The sequence below is a fragment of the Elephas maximus genome, chromosome 16, assembly GCF_024166365.1.
Source record: "Elephas maximus indicus isolate mEleMax1 chromosome 16, mEleMax1 primary haplotype, whole genome shotgun sequence".
NCBI lineage: Eukaryota > Metazoa > Chordata > Mammalia > Proboscidea > Elephantidae > Elephas > Elephas maximus.
The window spans coordinates 2,288,099-2,309,600 of record NC_064834.1 but is presented as its reverse complement, the minus strand read 5'-3'; the positions used below and the strand labels follow the sequence as shown (position 1 = coordinate 2,309,600).

General features: G+C 40.7%; 2 protein-coding genes across 11 annotated transcripts in view; one reads left to right on the top strand and one right to left on the bottom strand.

Moving 5' to 3' along the window:
* Nucleotides 1-16,138, top strand: part of LRRC18 (leucine rich repeat containing 18) — a 79,999-nt gene extending 63,861 nt beyond the window's left edge. For both annotated transcript variants that reach the window (XM_049854951.1, XM_049854950.1), the window contains exons 2-3: nt 5,528-6,380; nt 15,460-16,138. In XM_049854951.1, coding sequence (XP_049710908.1) covers nt 5,617-6,380; nt 15,460-15,484 — 789 coding nt within the window. In that variant the 5' untranslated portion in view covers nt 5,528-5,616 and the 3' untranslated portion in view covers nt 15,485-16,138. The remainder of the gene's footprint in view (nt 1-5,527; nt 6,381-15,459) is intronic.
* WDFY4 (WDFY family member 4) overlaps nt 1-21,502 on the bottom strand; it is a 410,290-nt gene that overhangs the window by 68,523 nt on the left and 320,265 nt on the right. The gene's annotated exons all lie outside the window — the stretch shown is intronic.

Here is a 21,502-nt window from a genome sequence, read left to right as displayed (position 1 = left end):
CATTGGGTAAGAATTTTTAATTTTGATGAAGTCCAAATTACCAATATTTTCTCTTATGGATTGTGCTTTTGCCTAACTCAAGGTCATGAAGATTTTCTCCTAAAAGTTTTATAGTTTTACGTTCAGATCTGTGATCCATTTTTAAGTTAATTTTGTATAAGGTTTTTAGGTTAAGGTTAAAAGTTTTGCATATAGATAATCAATTATTCCAACACTATTTGTTGAAACAATCATCATTTTTTCATTAAATTGTTTTCAAACTTTAAAAAAAATCCATTGGTCTTATTGGCAGTATTTGGTCATTCTATTCTGGACTCTATATTCTGTTCCTTTGATCTCTGTGTCTATCTCTCACTAGTACCACACTTCTGTAATTATCTAGTAAGTTTTAACATTAGGCAGCATGGATCCTCCAACTTTATTCTTTTTCAAAATAATTTTGGGCTTCTAGTTCCTTTTCCTTTCAATATAAATTTTAGAACCTGTATGTTCGTGTATACAGATAATCCTGCTGGGATTTGGATTAGAATTGGATTGGTCTTTAGATCAACTTGGGGGAGAACTGACGTTTTAACTACATTGAGTCTTCCGACTCTTTAACGTGGTATGTTTCTCCATTTATTTAGGTCTTCTTTCATCGGTGTTTTGTAATTTCATCACAGAAATCCTGTATAGTTTTTCCTAAGCTTATACATAAGTATGTCATTTTTTGAAGTATTATTATATTTAAAATTTTGTTTTTCAATTGTTCGTTGCTAGTATATAGAAATGTAATGGAGTTTTGTGTGTTGACCTTGTATCCTGTGACCTTGCTAAACTCACTTTTTAGTTCCAAGAGTGTTTTTGTAAATCTGGTGGGATTCTCTATGTAGATAATTAGGTCATATGTGAATAGCGGAAGTTTTAGTTCATTTTTTCCTATCGGTATGCCATCTATTTCTTTTTCTTGCTTTACTGCACTGGCTAGAATTTCCAATACAACATTAAAAAGGAGTCTGAGAGTTTACCTCTTAGTCTTGTTCCTGCACTTAGGGGGAAAGCATCCACTCTTCCACTAGTAAGTATGATATTAACTGTACATTTTTTGGTAAATGTCCTTTATCAGGTTAAGGAAGTACCCTTCTATTACTGTTGGTTAGGAATTTTTAGTCTTGAATTAAAAAAAAAAAAAAACTCCATTGCTGTTGAGTTGATTCCAACTCATAGCAACCCTATAGGACAGAGTAGAACTGCCCCCATATGGTTTACAAGGTGGATGCAAACTGCCAACGTTGAATGAATGTTGAATTCTGTCAAATATTTTTTTCTGCATTAATTGATATAGTCATGTATTTTCTTTCCTTCTTGTCTCTTAATATGCTGTATTTAGCTGATTAATTTGCAAATATTGAAGGAAACTGGTGTTCTCACCTGCTTGTCATGTTGTTTGCTGTTAGGTGCCATCGAGTCGGTTTTGACTCACAGCAACCCTATGTACCATCATCATAATCATTGTTATTACCGAGCCCATTTTTGCAGCCACTGTGTCAATCTATTTCACTGAAGGTCTTCCTCTTTTTCACCAACCCTCCACTCTACGAAGTATGAAGTCCTTCTCCAGGGACTGGTCCCTCCTGATAACATACCCAAACTATGTGAGACAAAGTCTCACTATCCTTGCTTCTAATAAGCATTCTGACTGTACTTCCTCCAAGACAGATTTGTTCATTCTTTTGGCAGTCTACGGCATATTCAGTGCTTTTTGCCAACACCATAATTCAAAGTCATCACCTCTTCAGTCTTCCTTAGTCATTGTCCAGCTTTTGCATGCATATGAGGCGATTGAAAACACCATGGCTTAGGTCAGGCACACCTTAGTCCTTGAAGTGACATCTTTGCTTTTTAACACTTTAAAGGGGTCTTTTGCAGCCAATTTGCCCAATGCAATTCATTGTTTGATTTCTTGACTGCTGCTTCCATGGGTGTTGATTGTGGATCCAAATAAAATGAAATCTTGACAACTTAATATTTTCTCCGCTTACCATGACGTTGCTTATTGGTCCAGTTGTGAGGATTTTTGTTTTCTTTATGTTGAGGTGTAATCCATATTGAAGGCTGTAGTCTTTGATCTTCATCAGTAATTGCTTCAAGTCCTCTTCACTTTCAGCAAGCAAGGTTGTATCATTTGCATATTGCAGGTTGTTAATGAGTCTCCCTCCAATCCCCATGCTGCAGTCTTTTCATATAGTCCAACTTCTCAGATTATTTACTCAGCATACAAATTGAATTGGTATGGTAAAAGGAAAACGCTGACACACACCTTTCTTAACTTTAAGCCACGAAGTATCCCCTTGTTCTGTTGGAATGACTGCCTCTTGTTCTAAGTACAGGTTCCTCATGAGCACAATTAAGTGTCCCGGAATTTCCATTCTTCACAATGTATCCATAATTTGTTATGACCCACATAGTCAAATGCCTTTGCATAGTCAATAAAACACAGGTAGACATCCTTCTGGTACTCTCTGCTTTCAGCCAGGATCCATCTGACATCAGCTATGATATCCCTGGTTCCACGTCATCTTCTGAATCTCACTTAAATTTCTGGCAGTTCCCTGTTGACATGCTGCTGCAGCTGCTTTTGAATGATCTTCAGCAAAATTTTACTTGCGTGTTATATTAACGATATTAATAATTTCTGTATTCAGTTGAATCACCTTTCTTGCGACTAGGTATAAATATGGATATCTTCCAATCAGTTGGCCAGGTAGCTGGCTTACAAATTTCTTGGCATAGATGAGCGAGCACTACAGCACTGGATCTGTTTGTTGAAACATCTCAATTCGTATTGCATCAATTCCTGGAGCCTTGTTTTTTGCCACTTCCTTCAGTGCAGCTTGGAGCTCTTCCTTCAGCACCAACGGTTCCTGATTGTATGCCACCTCCTAAAATGGTTGACTGTAGACCTCTTTTTGGGATGGTGACTCCGTGTATTCCTTCCATCCTTTTTTGATGCTTCCTGTGTTGTTCAGTATTTTCTCCATAGAATCCTTCGGTATTGCAACTCGAGGCTTGGATTTTTTCTTGAGTTCTTTCAGCTTGAGAAATGCCAAGCTTGTTCTTCCCTTTTGTTTTTCTATCCCAGGTCTTTGCACATTTCAGTATTATACTTCACTTTTTCTTCTTGAGCCACCCTTGGAAATCTTCTGTTCAGCTCTTCCTCATTTCTTCCTTTCTCTTTAGTTACGCTACGTTCAAGAGCAAGCTTCAGAGTTTCTTCTGACATCCATTTTGGTGTTTTCTTTATTTCCTGTCTTTTAAATGACCTCTTGCTATCTTCATGTATGATGTCCTTGATGTCATTCCACAACTCATTGGTTGGTCTTCAGTCAGTAGTGTTCAATATAATACATGCTTGTCATATATTATGCATTTGTTGGATTCAATTTGCTTATATTTTATTGCAGATTTTTGTGTCTACTTCATAAGGGATATTGGTCTGTAGTTCCCCTTGTATTGTCTGTCTAGTTTTATTATCAGTGTAATGGACTTAGAAATGAAGTTGGGGATTGCTTCCTCTTCTATTTCCTGGAAGAGATTGTGTGGAATTGGTATTACTTCTTTAAATGTTTGGTAGAATTTACCAATGAAACTATCTGGCCTTGGAGTTTTGTTTTTTAGAAGGTTTTCCACTATGAATTCAATTTCTTTAATAAAAATATAGATCTATCAGGTTTTCTAATTTCTCAGGGGTGGAATTTGGTAGTTTGTGGTTAATTCCATCTAAGTTTGTGCCTAGAGTTGTTTGTAGTATTCCCTTACCGTCCTTTTAATATCTGTGGGTTCTTTTCTGATAATTGTGTATCTGTTTCATTCCTGATGTTTATAGTTTGTGCCTTTTTCTTTATTCATTGTCAGCCTGGCTAGAGATTTATCAACTTTATTAATCTCTACAAAAAAAAAAAAAAAAAAAAACAGCTCTCAGTTTTATTGATTTTGTCTATTTTCTTTCTGCTTTCAATTTTATTGATCTCTGTTCTTATCTTTTTTATTTCCTCCTTATGCATACTTTAGCCCTGGTGGGGCAGTGGTTCAGGGCTTGGCTGCCGACCAAAAGTTGGCAGCTTGAATATACCAGCCACTCCTTGGAAACTCTATGGATCAGTTCTACTGTGTCCCATAGGGTCACTATGAGTCAGAATCAACTGGATGGCAACAGGATTTTTGTTTCTTAAGATGGACATTTAGATTATTCATTGAGACCTTTCCTTCTTTCTAATGTGACCATTTAGAGCTATAAAATGTCCTCCAATCAATTCTTTAGTTGCATATACCACACATTTTAATATGTCGCATTTCTATTTTTGTTTAGTTAGAAATATTTTCTAATTTCCCTTGAGACTTCTTCTTTGACTCACAAGTCATTTTACAAGTGTGTTGTTTAATTTCTAACTATTTGGAGTTTTTCCAGTTACCTTTCTGTTCCTGATTCCTAATTTAATGCTATCACTTTCAGAGAACATTCTTCGTATGATTTCACTCTTTTTAAATGTGTGAATGTTTACTGCATGATCCAGAATACAGGCTACCTCTGTGAATGTCCCCTATGCATTTAAGAAGAATGTCTATTCTGTTGGTCCTGGTAGACTGTTTTATAGATGTCAGTTAGATCCAGGTGGTTGATGATCTTTAGTCCTTCTATATCCACAGTTCCCACCTGGAAGCATTTTTGCCCCCCAGTGGACATTTAGCAAAGTCTAGAGAGATTTTTGGTTGTTCCAACTGGCTACTAACAGTAGTGGGTAAAATCTTCTGGCCTTCTCCTGCTAAACATGCTAAACATGCATAGGGCAAGCCTCTCCCCTCCACATCTTACCAATAACAAACCATTTTTTGGCCCAAATTGTCAATAGAGCAGAGACTGAGAAACCTTGTTCTGTGTCCTTGCTGACATTGGTGGCCTGAGGGAAAGATCTTTCTTTACTACTTCTGTTGCTCTGTAGTTAGAATAGCCCCCTGGCTAGTCCCTCTAGGTTGAGAAGGTACAGTGGGATGTAATAAGTTGTTCTTAACTCCTGCCTTACTCTCTCATACCCAGCTCATGTTGCTGCTGGGAGCTTAGCAGCTCCACACCAAGGAACTTATGTAATAACTCTAATTTTAAGGAAACACTAGATTTATGCGGGGGCCTGGAGAGTGGCAGATATCCAGTAAAACACACACCTGTGTACTCCTACGGGAAGACATGTGAAAATCTAGGACAGTGGGGAGAATCATAAGATCAGGGAATGGCACATCTAGAGGGGCCTTAGGCATTCGCCAGGCCAACTCTTCAACCCCCATTTTAGGTCTGGGAAGACTGAGGCCTGGAGAGGGCACGCACTTTGCTGAAGATTACTTGCTGCTTTACTTCTGCTCATACCCTGTCTAATTCTCTCCACTATCCTCTTTCTCTCCTTTTAAGCATTCAAGAGCAAAGCTTTATGATTTGGGGGGATTCGGATGCACTTACGTCATCTCCTAACAAGATTTTTTTTTCTGTTTTTATCAGAGTTTATCTTTTAGCAGTTTCACGTGACTTCTTCAAACTGATTACCAACCAAGCAGACAACATACATTAAACACACCCTCTTACTAAACATGGCCAAGGGAGGCAAAGGCCCCAAGGGCAAGAAGATCACACTAAATGTGGCCAAGAATTGCATCAAAATCACATTTGATGGAAGAAAACGCCTTGACTTGAGCAAGATGGGAATTACTACCTTTCCCAAGTGTATTCTGCGACTCAATGATGTGGACGAGCTTGACCTTAGCCGAAATATGATCAAGAAGATCCCGGACTCTATCTCCAAGTTCCAGAACCTGCGCTGGCTGGACCTGCACAGCAACTACATCGACAGGCTCCCTGAGTCCATCGGCCAGATGGGCACCCTGCTGTACCTCAACGTCTGTAACAACAAGCTGACCACCAACGGCTTGCCCGTGGAGCTCAACCAGCTCAAAAACATCCGCACTCTGAATCTGGGCTTGAACCACCTGGACAGTGTGCCCACCACGCTGGGTGCTCTGAAGGAGCTCCATGAGGTGGGGCTCTTCGACAACCTGCTCAACAGCATCCCCAATAGCATCGGCAAGCTCCCCAAGCTGAAAAAGCTCAACGCAAAGCGAAACCCCTTTCCCAAGGAAGGGGAGTCTCAGCTTTTCCTAGATTCCATCAAAAGGCTGGAGAGCTTATATCTGGTGGAGGAGAAGGATCTGTGTGGGCCTTGCCTGAGGAAATGTCAACAAGCCCGCGACAAGCTGAATAGAATCAAGAGCATGGCCGCAGCGCCACCAAGAAAACCCATCTTTTCCAATTTTGTTTCACCCAACTCCATGGCCAAGGAGTCTCAGGAAGACTGGAGGTGACCGGGGACCCTGACCCTGAGGCAGGAGGGGAGAAGGGAGGGAGGGAAGACAGCAGTGGCTACATCCACAGGAAATCGAGGGCTCCCCCTGTTACTGCTACAGCTTCTTCAGCCAAGCCCATAAAACACCTTTTCCTGCCTCCTCTGCTTGTGATTTTGTTGACTGAGGGCTTTTGGTTCCCTGTCATTCTATACATTTCTCTCTTCTCTGTATGCACACACCTACACGTACTGGTATGAGTCAGGAAGGGGACTGTCATCTCACTTCTGCACCAGAACTCTCCTGCTTACAGACCGTGGACCAGGCAGATACAGTATTTTGGGAGCAACCACCAGCTCCAAAATAGAACTTATTCTATGGCTTATTCTCGGGCTTCAAAGATCAGAGATCTCAGAGCATGGGTTAGTAGGAGGACAGAGAGGCATTTGGTCTTGGATAGGGGGAAAGTTGGGCCACAGAGATAGGCAGGTATTTTCATTAGGTATTGGCAGGTAGCCTCTTTGGCCCAAAGCAGTACTCTTTTTTTAAATCTATTCTTTTATAAATTGCTCTAGGTGCTTTCTAGGCTAAACCAACCAAATCCTGACTGGCCGTGAATGAAGAAGGTGGCACTCCCATCTTATTATGTCCAGTGCTTTTCCAGATCCTTGTGGGAGTAAGAAAGAACGGGGGCAGGCATGGGTTGGTGCATTCAATAAATAAATACCTTAATAGGTGTAGGAAGTATATCCATTTGGGAAAATCTTAGCTTGCCTTCTACAGCATGCAGGTGAGACCAGTTGAAAGAACATGAAGTAGAACTTCATTGTCTGAGGAATTTATGATATTAGGGCTTCGAGGTATGCAGGACTGGACTGGCACAGAGAAAATCCAAAGACCTGGAGTCAGATAGATCTAGGTTCATGACAACTCTGCCTCTTACTTGTCAGCTTGGGCACCTTCCTTAGCTTTGGTTCCCTCACCTGTAAAGCAGGTAGCACAGGGTGAGAGACACAGTAAGCACTTGATAGACATCAGGTTTCTCCAAGAACTAGAGTTCAATGCATCTTAAAGCTGAAATACCACTCTGGACAGTGTCCCTAGCCACATTAAATCTTTTGGCAGAACTGACAGCGGTAGAATCAGCCCTCATGATGGCTGGCAATCTTCTTTGGACTAACTGGGAAAAGGATAGAGGAAGAGACCTTTAGGAAGACTTTCAAATTTTATTTCGTATTTTATTTTTTAATTTCTAACTTCCCATCTCCCCCTCCCCCCAGCTCTGGTAACTATTAATCTTTTTTGTCTTGATACATTTGCCTATTCTAGATATTTCATGTAGGAGAGATCATACAATATTCGTCCTTTTGTGTCTGACATTTTACTGAGCATAACATTTTCAAAGCTCATCCATATGGCAGCATGTATCAGAACTTCATTTCTCTTTGTGGCTGAATAATACTGCATTGTATATACATACCACATACAATGGTATACGGCCTACTATTTGTTTGACTACTCATCTGTTGGTGGACGTCTGGGTTGTTCTTCCTTTGGAAGATTGTAAATAATGCTACAATAAACATTGGTGTACATGTATCCGAGTCACCGCTTTTAATTCTTTTGGGTATACCTAGGAGTAGAATCGGTGGGTCATATATAGGGTCGCCCTGAGTTGGAATCGACTCAATGGCACTGGGTTTTTTTTTATGGTAATTCTATGTTTAACTTTCTAAAGAATCGTACATTCTACAGATGATGATGTACTTGGTAGTGTACAGAAACACAGCTGATTTCTTCGTGTTGACTTTGTACCCTGACACTTTGCTGAATTCATTCATTAGCTCTAGCTGCTTTCTGAAGGAGTCTCTGGGGTTTTCTATACATAGGATCATGTCATCTGTGAATGGTGATAGTTTTACTTCTTTTCTGATTTGGATGCCTTTTAATTTTTTTTTCCTTGCCTAATAATTCTCTTATTAGGACTTCCACGATAATGTTAAATAGGAGTGGTAAAAGCAGGCATCTTTGTCTTCTTCCTGATCTTACATGGAAAGCTTTCAGTCTTTCACCACTGTGTACTTTTATTATGTTGGATTTTGTCAAATGCCTTTTGTTCATCAGTTGAGATGATCATTTTCCCCCCTTTGCTTCCACATATGCCTACGTGGTATATTTCATTGATTTATTACTGATTCTTATGTTGAACCATCCTTGCATTCCTGGGATAAATCCCACTCGGTCATGGTGTATAATCCTTTTAATATGCTGTTGTATTCTGTTTGCTAGTATTTTGCTGAGGATTTTCCATCTCTGTTCATAAGGATGTTGGTTTGTGGTTTTCTTTCCTTGCAGTATCTTTATCTGGCGTTGGTATCAGAATAATGCTGGCCTCATAAAATGAATTAGGAAGTATTTCCTTCTCCTCTATTTTTGGAAGAGTCTGAGAAGAATGGTGCTGACTTTTCTTTAAATGATTTTTAGAATTTCCCAGTGAAGCCATCTGGCCCTGGACTTTTCTTTGTTGGGAGGTTTTTGATTACTGTTTCAGTTTCTTCATGTGTTATTGGTCTGTTAAGATTTTCTACTTCTTGAGTCAATTTAGATAGTTTTTGAGTTTCTAGATATTTATCCATTTCATCTAGGTTATTTAGTTTGTTGGCCTACAATAGTTCATAGCATTCTCTTATAATAGTCTTTTTTTCTTTTTTTTCTGTAAGATTGGTAGTAATGTCACCACTTCATTTCTAGCATCTTTTTTCTTTGTCAGTGTAGTTGGAGATCTGTCAGTTAGGTTATCTTTTCAGAGAAACAACCTTTGGTTTCCTCGATTTTCCCTATTACTTTTCTATTCTCTATTTATCTCTGCTCTAATTTTTATTATATCCTTTCTCTGGTTGCTTTAGGCTTCATTTGCCCTTCCTTTTCTAGTTTCTCAAGGTGTAAAGTTAGTTAATTGATTTGGGATCCTTCTTCTTTTTTAATGTTGGCATTCAAAGCTATGAATTTCTCTTTGAGTACTGCCTTTGCTGCATCCCGTAGGTTTTGGTGTGTTGTACTTCGTGTCTAAGTATTTTCTAATTTCCCCTGTGATTTCTTCTTTGAATAATTGGTTCTTTAATAGTGTGTTGTTTAATTTCCACATTTTTGTGAAATTTTCAATTTTCCTTCTATTATTGATTTCTAGTTTCATTCCACTATGGCCAGAGAAGATACTGTGCAGGATTTCAGTGTTTTTCCATTTATTGAGGCTTGTTTTGTGACCAAATATATGGTTTATCCTGCAGAATGATCTATGTGCACTAGAGAGGAATGTATATTCTGCTATTGCTGGATGGAGTGTTCTATAAATATCTGTTAGATCTAGTTGGTTTATAGTGTCGTTCAGGTACTCTCTTTCCTTATCGGTCTTTTTAGATGTTCTACATTATTGAAAGTGGTGTATCAAAGTCTCCAACTATTAATGTTGAACTGTCTATTTTTCCCTTTAGTCCTGACAGTGTTTGCTCCACAAATTTTGGGGCTCTGTTGCTTGGTGTATTTATAACAGTTATTTCTTTTTGATTAATTGATTCCTTCATCAGTATATCCTGTCTCTCTTTGTCTCTTATGACAGTTTTTTTACTTGAAGTCTATTTTGTCTGATATTAATATAACCACCTGAGCTTTCTTCTGTTTTTTATTTGCATGAAATATTTTTTCCATCCTTTCACTTTCAACCTATTTGTGTCTTTTGATTTAAAATTCATGCCTTTTAATTTAAAATGAATCTCTTGTAGACAGAACATAGTTGGGTCATGTTTTCTTACCCATTCTGTCAATCTGTGCCTTTTAATTGGAGAGTTCAATCCATTCACATTTAAAGTAATTACCAATAAAGAATGACTTCTATCATTTTACCATTTGTTTTCTGTGTGTCTTGTACATTTTGTGTACCTTATTTCCTAAAATGCTTACACGTTGTGTGTTTAGTTGATTTTTTACAGTGAATAATTTTCATTACCTTCTCATTTCCTTTTGTGTATATTTCTTTAAAAATTTACTTTGTGGTTACCATGGGGATTATGTTACCCAACCTAAATTTCTAACAATGTAATTTAAATTGATACTAACTTTACTTTGATATCATACAAAAACACTGTTCATATACCATTCCCTTTATGATACTGATATCACAAATTATATCTTTATATATTATGTGCCCAGTACCATTATTTTATAACTATTATTTTTGCTTTTGTCTTTTGTATCATGTAGAACATAATACAATTACACGCCAAAAAAAAGCAGCAAAACTGACCTTTGTATTTGCTTTTGAAATTATTTTTACCAAAGGTCTTTATTTTTTCATACAGCTTTTTTAAGTTTATATCCAGTGTCCTCTCCTTCCAAACTGGACAACTTTTTAGCATTTCTTTTAGGGAAGGTTGGGTAGTAACAAACTCTCAGCTTTTGTTTATCTGGGAATGTCTTCATTTCATTCTCATTTTTGAAGGACAGTTTTGCTGGGTACATGATTCTTAAGTTACAGGGATTTTTTTTTTCCTTCTCCTTTCAACACTTTTAGTATATTATCCCACTACCTTCTGGGCTCCATGGTTTCTGAGGAGAAACTGACACCTTGTCTTATGTGGGCTCCCTTGTATGTGATTATTTGCATTTCTCTTACAGCTTTTGAGATTCTCTATCTCTGGTTTTTGGAAGTTCGACTGTCATGTGTCTTAACATGGATCTCCTTGTGCTTTGGCTACTCAGAGTTCATTGAGCTTCTGGTATGTGAACATTCATGCTCTTCATCAAATTTGGGAAGTTTCTGGTCATTATTCCTTCAAATATTCTTTCTCTCCCTTTCTTTTTCTCCACTTCTTCTGGAACTCCCATAATCTGTATATTGGTCTGCATAATGATGTCCCCCAGGTCTCTTGGTCTTTCTTTAGTTTTCTTTTTTCTTTCTATTCTTAAGACTGGATAATTTCAGTTGTTCTACCTTCAAGTTCACTCAATCTTTCTTCTGTTATCTCAAATATGGTGCTGAATCCCTCTAGTGAATTCTAATTTTAGTTACTGTACTTTTCAGCTTCAGAATTTATTTTATTTTTTATATTTTCTCTCTTTTCATTTTGTTCATACATTGTTCTCTTGATTCTCTTTAATTCTTTGTGTTTTCCTTAAGCTCTTTGCATATATCTAAAGCAGCTGTTTTAAAGTCTAGTCAGTCTAGTGTCTCATCTTCCTCAAGGATGGTTTCTGTCAATTAATTTTGTCCCTTTGGGTCATCCTTCCCTGTTTTCCTGCATGTGTTGTGTTTATTTGTTTGTTTTTGTTGAAAAGAAGACATTTGAATTGTATAATGTGGAAACTCTAGAACGAGGGTCCACCTCCTTCCTCAAGGTTTGCTAGATGCTTTTTCTTTCTTTCTCTCCCTTTGTACTTTCCTCTCTTTTTCCATTGTTGGAGGTGTGGGAATCTGTTAGCTTAGTAACTTTCCAAACTATTTTTGCAGAAACAAATGAAAGAAAAAACATTTGGAAAAAAACAAAACAAAACACTTTTTGCAGTCTTTGTAGAATGGCTCTGTCCTGGGACAATCCTTAGCCAGGCTTACACTGAGCCAAACAATCCACCAAAGGATAAAGTTTAGGATTACCTCAGGCCTTTATGGGTATGGTATTGCCCTGAGCATATGTGTAGCTCTCCAAATTATACACACTTGGCTGCCCTTAAATGCCATAGTTTCTCAAAGAAATCCTCTCCCTGGGGTTTTGACCCTAGTATCTCAATTATCCTCTTTTGCTCCAGGCAGGCACAGACTCCTCAGTTTCCCTTACAATGCCTCAGACTATGTCTACTGCTCTTCCACCCTGAGTGACCACCAAAATGGATGAAACAGATAGGTGCTTTGCTACAATCCTTTAGACTGTCACTCAACTGATTTGAACAGGCAAACACCATACTTTGCTAATAAGGTGTGACCTGTTCACTCCAAAACCAGAGACTAAATCCCAACCTGGAAATGCACTGATACTTCAAGTCAGCTGCTGAGTGGGAGCAGGGGTGGTGCACAAGCCAATGTTGAAAAAAAAAAAAAAGAGTCTCGGAGTCTTCCTACCATTCTGACAAGGCTTTGCCCAGCTGCTGTGACTCCCCAACTGTTCACTGGATTTCTGAGAAGCCTAGTACTTTCTTCAATTTTTCCGTATGAGGACAGGAGTGTAGAGCTTCTTATTCTGCCATTTTGGTTCCAACTGTGCTTTTTCTTTCTTTTTTTTCTTTCTTCCTAATGTCATGGACTTTCTCATGTTGGTAGCAAGTTTTACAGCAGTCAATGGAAGAACAACGAAAGGAATCCAACAGTTCAGTGGAATTATCTTTTTTTCTTTCTTTTTTTTTTTTTTTAACATTGTAAACCATAGTAGACATAACACTTAATTTCTTCACTCCTCATTGCTTATTTTCCTGTGCAATGCTTAGCTGTGACAATTCTACCATATATCTAAAGTCAATGAAGATACTCAAATTCACCATTTTAGTTGTTTTCTCTTTATTAAATATTTTCCATCATAAAAGAAAGAAAATCATAATTTAGTTTTAAATATAGTAGCTTAAAGTATCTATGATTCTACATTTTAAGCCAGCTAAAATACTGGAAGACTTCCCTTACTAGCTATTTTTCTGTGTATAATTTTAACTACATTTTACATGTAGTTAAAATTACAGCATTTATGTCATTCTTTCTCCCCACTTTTAAGCCCATATTTTTACATGCTCTTAATTGTTGTTGGTAGGTGCCGTCGAGTTGGTTCTGATTCATAACGACCCTATGCACAACAGAACGAAACTGTGCCCAGTCCTGCACCACGCTCACAATCGTTGTTATGCTTGAGCCTATTGTTGTAGCCACTGTGTCAATCCATCTTCTCGAGGGTCTTCCGCTTCTTCATTAACCCTGTTCTTTACGAAGCATGATGTCCTTCTCCAGGGACTGATCCCGCATGATAACTTGTCCACAGTATGTAAGAAGGAGTCTCGCCATCCTTGCTTCTAAGGAGCATTCTGGTTGCACTTCTTCTAAGATAGATTTGTTCGTTCTTTTGGCAGTCCATGGTATATTCAATATTCTACACCAACACCGTAATTCAAAGGTGTCAATTCTTCTTCAGTCTTCCTTGTTCATTGTCCAGTTCTCGAATGCATATGATGTGATTGAAAATACCACGGCTTGGGTCAGGTGTACCTTAGTTTTCAAGGTGACATCTTTGCTTTTCAACACTTTAATGAGGTATTTTGTAGCAGATTTGCCCAACGCAATGCATCTTTTGATTTCTTGACTGCTGCTTCCATGGCTGTTGATTGTGGATCCAAGTAAAATGAAATCCTTGACAACTTCAATCTTTTCTCCATTTATCATGATGTTGCTTATTGGTCCAGTTGTGAGGATTTTTGTTTTTTTATGTTGAGGTATAATCCATACTGAAGGTTGTGGTCTTTGATCTTCATCAGTAAGTGCTTCAAGTTATCTCCACTTTCAGCAAGCAAGGTTGTGTCATCTGCATATTGCAGGTTGTTAATGAGTCTTCCTCCAATCCTGATACCCCGTTCTTCTTCAAACAGTACAGCTTCTCGGTTTATTTGCTCAGCATACAGATTGAATAGGTACAGTGAAAGGATATAACCCTGACACACACCTTTCCTGACTTTAAACCATGCAGTATCCCCTTGCTCTCTTTGAACAACTGCCCCTTGATCTACATACAGGCTATGCTTTTAATAACCATATTTTAATACATCTGCAAGGTAGTTATTCTTATGGATACTCTAAGTTGCTGTTGAAACTTTAAGTTGTTTCTAATTTTTCACCAATAGAAATAATTCGTGATGAGAACCTGCATGAGTAAAACCTTTTTAACTATTATTTCCTTAGTATAGTTGCATTATGGAAAATATTTTGTTGAAAAGTATGATTTTTTTCATGTTTTTGATCTGACATTAAGTAGCTTATAAAAGGTTTAAACAAATTTATATATTTACCAGGAGTATATTGGAGAACCAGATTTACTGAATCCTTGCCAGCATTATTATCCTTTATATTTTTATCTTCATTTAATATCGGAAGTGATTTATCAGAAGATTTTCTGAAGATTAATGGAACAACCATGTCAGTGAAGTGCTTTCTCTGGCTCAGGGGTCACCATTTGTACATTGGGCCTTGCACATGTCCATTGGGTAGCTATCCTCCCATTTTAGCTGCTTCATCTCTGATCCAAGAGGGGCTGAATCCATTCAAGGGCATGTGATCAAGACACAGAGTTGTGGTCACTTATTTGGATAATATCCACTTCAGTTCCTTCAACTTGAGACACTTTCTTCTTTAGAAATAATGTGCCCTTCTTGGTCATTCAAAAGAATCATTAAATAATAGGCACTAAGATTCTGGTTCAGATCCCACCTGTATATCTGAGAAGGGTCTTGGTTTGGATTCTGGGTCTGTCCCTCCACTCCCATCTCAGCACATTTTCCCACTGGATCAGGTCTCATACTCAAAGTCCTTCTCCAGGAAGCTCCCCAGGATTTCTATCAATTGATTGGTTGGTATGCAAGATGAAATTTATTTGCCATCCTTCATCTAGGTGCTTTCATTCTTTTAGCAATGTCTTAAGAAGAGGTTTTAAATGCATTTAACTTCATCAAGACTTATAATTTGGGTTTTGACTTATACAGAATAAATTTTAGTTCAACATCTTTTTAGCAAGGAAACCCTGGCAGTAGGATGAAGCAACAGCTGGAGATAGAGACCAGTAAGGAATCATCTCCTGCATTTTATTTCCTTTTCTGGAAAGATAAATGCTCTAAAACACCATGGTCAACCTTACCTACTGGAATTGTATTAAGCCTATCAATACTTCATTGGAAAACCACGGAGTTTCTCTATCCTCAAATAGAACAAAATCCCTATTCATGCTAACCCAATTACTGCCCTTTCTGAAAGTCGACTGTGATCCTGGTGACCCCAGTGTGGATGTGACCTCTGCCTCTGCTTGTGTTTTGTGTCTGATGCTTGGAACAAGTGCCTCAGCTTCTTGTGTCTCCATTTCCCAGGTTCTCAGTCAACTCCCTAGAGTAGTGTATGGCAAAAACTGAAGATTCACATGAATGAACGGCTCTGCAGAGGAGAAGCCCTCAATTAGAAGACAAAGTGTGGCCAGGGGAACACTCTGGTCCAGGCTCTCTGATCTAGCCAAGCCACTGACTTGCTTCTCCAGTTCACTTTGCTTCTCTTTGTCTTAGGCCATCCGTGTGTGGAAATGATTTTGGGAAATATTTTATGTAGTTCTTAACGAATATAGAGAAAATTATAACATATTAATCATATTATAACATCGATAATTTGCTAAATGTAAATGGTGTACTTTATTTGTAAATGCCCCCTAAATGGAAACACCCAAATGTCCCTAAATGGGTAAATACTGTAGTAAATCTATGTTGTGGAATACTACTCACTAATAAAAAGGAGCATATTATTGAAATACACAACAACTTGGATGTATCCAAGGGCATTACACTCAGTAAGAAGACCAACCTTCAAATGTCACATGCTTTATGACTCCACTTATATAACATACTCAAAATGATAAAATTATAGAGATTAGTGGTTGCGAGGGTGAGGAACAGTGGGGGGTGGCAAGGAGTGGGTGTGGCTTTAAAGGGGTAGTACCAGAGATATTTTTGAAGTGATAAAATAGTTCTGTATGTTGACTGTGGTGGTGATTACATGGATATACACGTGACAAAATAACATAAAGAACTATACAAGCATATTGTACTGATGCCACTTTCCTGGTTTTAATATTGTACTAGAGCTACATAAGATATAAACATTTGGAGGAACTAAGTGAAAGGTACATGGAGCCTCTCTGTACTCTTCTTACAACCTCCTGTAAATCTATAACTATTTTTAATTAAAAACTTAAAAAAAAATTGTACCACCTAGATGTAGCAATCAACAGATTCTTGTACATCTGCCAAGTGCTAATCCATGAGGCACTAAGCTAAGACTGGTTAAACCTTTGGCTGCCAGCCAAAAGGCCGGCAGTTCAAATCTACCAGCCACTCCTAGGAAACCCCATGGGACAGCTCTACTCTGTCCTGTAGGGTCGCTATGAGTCAGAATTGACGTGATAGCAGTGAGTTTGGTTTGGTTAGACTTAGACTAGGAGGAAGGGCGTAGCAATCTACTCCCAAATATTAAACAATGAAATGAAAACTCTATGGATTGTCCAATACAGTGCTGGAAGATGAGCCCCCTAAATTGCAAGACACTCAAAATACACAGTGGCTGCAATAATAGACTCAAGAATACCAACAACTCAGAAGACGGTAGAGAATCAGGCCGCATTTCATTCTGTTGTAAGTGGGGTCACCATGAGTTGGCACTAACTCCAAGGCAACTAACAACACAAAAGTCAAGCTTAAAGTGAGACCCTAACACACCCGGTCGACCCAGAGCTGCACTGTCTGAAGTGAGACCCTAACACACCCGGTCGACCCAGAGCTGCACTGTCTGAAGTGAGACCCTAACACACCCGGTCGACCCAGAGCTGCACTGTCTGAAGTGAGACCCTAACACACCCGGTCGACCCAGAGCTGCACTGTCTGAAGTGAGACCCTAACACACCCGGTCGACCCAGAGCTGCACTGTCTGAAGTGAGACCCTGACACACCCGGTCGACCCAGAGCTGCACTGTCTGAAGTGAGACCCTAAGGTACCCGGTCGACCCAGAGCTGCACTGTCTGAAGTGAGACCCTAACACACCCGGTCGACCCAGAGCTGCACTGTCTGAAGTGAGACCCTAACACACCCGGTCGACCCAGAGCTGCACTGTCTGAAGTGAGACCCTAACACACCCGGTCGACCCAGAGCTGCACTGTCTGAAGTGAGACCCTAACATACCCGGTCGACCCAGAGCTGCACTTCCTGAAGGGTCCGGAAGAATTAAGGCATCTTTGGAGAAAGAGCACTTTAAGCTCAGCTCACTGAGCTAATCTAAAATTATCTAGATCAATCTTTTCCTTGCAGATTCCTGAGAAAGATGTTAAAATGATTTAAAAAAAAGTAAGAAGAATGTACAGCTTCTCTATCCCTGTTCAGGTCTTCTGTAGGTGGCTAGGCACAGGTGGGGTGGGGGACCCTTGAACCAGCGTGTTGCTGAATTCTTCTTTCCTCCGTTCATGGCCATGTTCTTTCACACCAGTATGGTGGTGCGGAACAACGTGGCTATGGAAGCAACACAGCTGGATGGAGAGGAAGGGAAACGGACAGACTGGGTGCAGAGAACAGGGATTGAGGCAGGCTCCGGCCTGGACATGGGTCTGGCTAAGGTAGAGCTGAGAGGAGCTGCGGGTCTCGTAGGGCAAGACAGACAAGGAGTAACATGGGGAATGGGACCAGAACCTGAGATCCGAGCAGGACCTGGGAAGAGCTGGCTGCAGGTCACTGGCTCTGGCGCTCGCAGCAAGGTGAAGTGTATGTGTGAAAAGCTGTTGTTTTAGCATTTGTGTCTGTGCCCCACCAGGCTGCTCCACTCCCCTCCAGCTCTGTCACTCCTGCTCTTAAAGGCATGGGTGGAGACGTCCCCACAGCCGCACCCCCAGGCTTTGCTTTACCAAGAAGCCAAAGGGGCACATCTCTCCACTTAGTTATGGAGCTAAAGTTGTCTTGACCAGTCATCACGACCATTACAGACTTCTGTCCTCCCAGAGGTCAACAGTGCTACCCTCTGGGGCGTGGGATGGAAGGGGTGGAAACGGGGGTGAGTTTACTCAACATTTTACCTCTTCCCTGTGCACAGTGGTACTTCAGGGACTCTGGGGCGTGGGATGGAAGGGGTGGAAACGGGGGTGAGTTTACTCGACATTTTACCTCTTCCCTGTGCACAGTGGTACTTCAGGGACTCTGGGGCGTGGGATGGAAGGGGTGGAAACGGGGGTGAGTTTACTCGACATTTTACCTCTTCCCTGTGCACAGTGGTACTTCAGGGACTCTGGGGCATGGGATGGAAGGGGTGGAAACGGGGGTGAGTTTACTCGACTTTTTACCTCTTCGCTGTGCACAGTGGTACTTCAGGGACTCTGGGGCGTGGGATGGAAGGGGTGGAAACGGGGTGAGTTTACTCGACATTTTACCTCTTCGCTGTGCACGGTGTACTTCAAGGAGGAGGAGGCTGCTAATTGAGGCTGAGCATTCTTCTTATGAGAATTTCAAAGTTCCTTATAGCTGATTTTTTTATTTTTTAAAAATTCTCTTTTATTACTTTTCAAAGATAAACTATAATAAAACCCAGCCCAACCCAGTGCCGTTGAGTCAGATAGAAATAATAAATCCTGAAAACACTCAGCTGTAGAACTTTGTGCCAAAAAATTAATTTCATTCTAACCATTATATCTCAGGAGTTACAAACTCCTAGTTACAAGCAGGAGTCCCTGGGTGGTGTAAACAGTTAACGTACTTGCCTGCTAACTGAAAGATTGGCAGCTCGAGTCCACCCAGAGGCACCTGGAAGAAAGGCTTGGTGATCCGCTTCTTCACAATCAGCTACTGAAAGCCCTATAGAGCACAGTTCTGCTCTGACACAAAGGGGGCGCCATGAGTCAGAACTGATTTGACAGCAGCTGGGTTAGTTATAATCAGGCCCAGAATACAAGTGCCGTCACTCCCAAAGCTTCCCCCAGAGCAGGGGCCCTTTGACTCTGTAACACGGTGGGTCGGCACTCTAGGCCTTGTCCGTGGACAAGGCTTTGGAAGGGTGCTCTCTAGCTCACTGCCCAGGGTGTGCTGTGGGCTCCAGAGATTGAGGAGGGGGGACATCCCAGCCTTGAATTTCTCTGAGGTTTCTAAACTGTAGGCTCCATATGAACTACGATCATTGAGAAGCAATATAATTAAGCCAGATCACACCAGCTTTCCAAAGGTACATCCGTACAGAAATAAGTCCAGAAGTTAACCCCACTTTCACAGAGAGCTGATGCAGAAAATCACATTCTGTGGCACTCGTCTGCATATTTTGTAAGAAGGAAATTGCCTTCCTTTTTGCCCACTATCCTTCAGACAGTTGCTCCTTGGAAACCCTATGGGGCAGTTCTACTCTGTCCTATAGGGCCACTGTGAGTCGGAACCGACTTGACGGCACCTAACAACAACAGCATCCTTTAGACAAGAACAAATTTGATATTCAGTACCAAGAGAAAGTATGTTCTAGAAACAAATCTCAGAAGAAAAACCTGTTTCCCTTTATCTTTCACAGGAAAGTGATGTAACCCCACATGATTATTTTTTCTTAGTTTCAGGACAATTAGAGTAACTGCATCATTTCTGGTACCTGATAACATCTATTGTTTTCTGCTTTAAAGAGGTTTCTCGGTAATTTTTAAAGGATTATTGTACGTTGTATTTAATTTTGAAGCTGTTTTCAACCCTTTTGGAAGGGTACAAGCATGTCTAAGGGCAACACTCCCGGTCAATGTACCTCAAGCACAGCCAGCACCTGTCATGGGAGGCTTCAGTGTTGCTATGATGCTGAACAGGCTTCAGCGGAGCTTCCAGACTAAGATGAACTAGGAAAAAGGGCCTGGCAAGTTACTTCTGAAAATTAGACAATGGAAACCCTATGGACCACAATGGTCTAACCCCGTTGTACACGGTTTTGCCATGAGTTAGGGACCAACTTGAGAGCAGCTAGCAACAGCAATGTGTGTGTCTGCTCACATGTGAATTTTCCAGTTTTAGGCATGGTCATGAACAGTTCAGGTGCTGTTTTAGTTTTCCAATGGTCCCTTCCCATTTCAGCAGATCCTGCCTGTGTCTAACACCAGGGAGCTTCCTAGCCATCAGGTGCTTGTCTGTGGTCTCCAGGTGGCTCTGTGTTAGAGGCCGCTGTAGACTAGCAGACAGTTGCACCCCACAGTATGTCTGATCATGACAAATGTTGCCTTCAGAATGGCCTAGCCTGATACCAGGAAGTGACACAAAATATATTATCCATCCCAGGTTCACCCTGGCTCTGCAATCATTTCCCACTTAGGATCTAGGCCCGGAGCCTCCTTGGTCTACAGTTATGGAGGCAAACATTGTCACTGGAATTGTTGGCAAAGCTCTGGTACCTGAAAGCTCTCATTCTTATGTGGGAAGGGAGGCCTGAGGGTGGATGGCGCACAGAGGGTCCGAATCAGTCATCAAGGGCTGTGGAGGCTGAAGACACCAGAACCTATAGCCCAGGCCGAGCATCTTGTGCCAATGAGATCCCTCAGACAGAACACTCCTCTCCTTCAAAGAAGAGGAGCTAGTGCTCACTCAAGGAACCCAACAAAGAGATAAATGTTTTCGAGATGCATTCTATGGACAGGGCATTGCCCTGGAGATTCAAGTAGAAAATGGTCAGATTCATCCCATGTACTTGACAATGGCAGTCAAGCCCTCCCATGGCTGGTGGTCAGTACTTGCCAGCCTGGAGCTCCTAAAGCCACGCAGGCTGGTGAGAGGAGGGCTGGAAATAAGAGACACAAAAGAGCTGAGAGCATGGACAGTGCCTGTTTCTGGTTGATTGTTCCATGAAAATGCCTAAAAGACAGCAGGTGATTCTAAAATAAGGCAAAGGGATCACAATGTATTGAACCCCTGCTCCGGCCCAAGTCAGTGTAATCTCAGAGCCCACAGCTGACTATTGTAGGACACTGTCACCACGGGCGCTGGCCTGCCTGGGTCACCTCAGAGCCTAGGACCAGTGGCTTCCTCGTTTTATTAAGGTTCTCCTTCCAGGAGCTTATATTAGCATTTCTCTGGAGCACCATGCGCTGTTCTCAATTGACCCCAGAATTCTTCCCACAGGCCTCCATGCTTGGAGCTGGGCTAGGACTACCCCAGGTAGCACACAGAATGGCCCTGATAGAACCTGCTTCCATGGGCTAAGATGGCTACCGTGGGAAAAAATAAATGCAATGGAAATAAAGCCAGCAGTGGGCCCAGCAGTCCCACAGGTGCAGACTGACACCCAGCTTGGTGCCTGGGCTATCACAAGGGGTGAGTGAGGAATGACTGACAAACGTCTGATTCTCTAGGCCAGAGAGTCATCTTCCCACCACCTGGTAG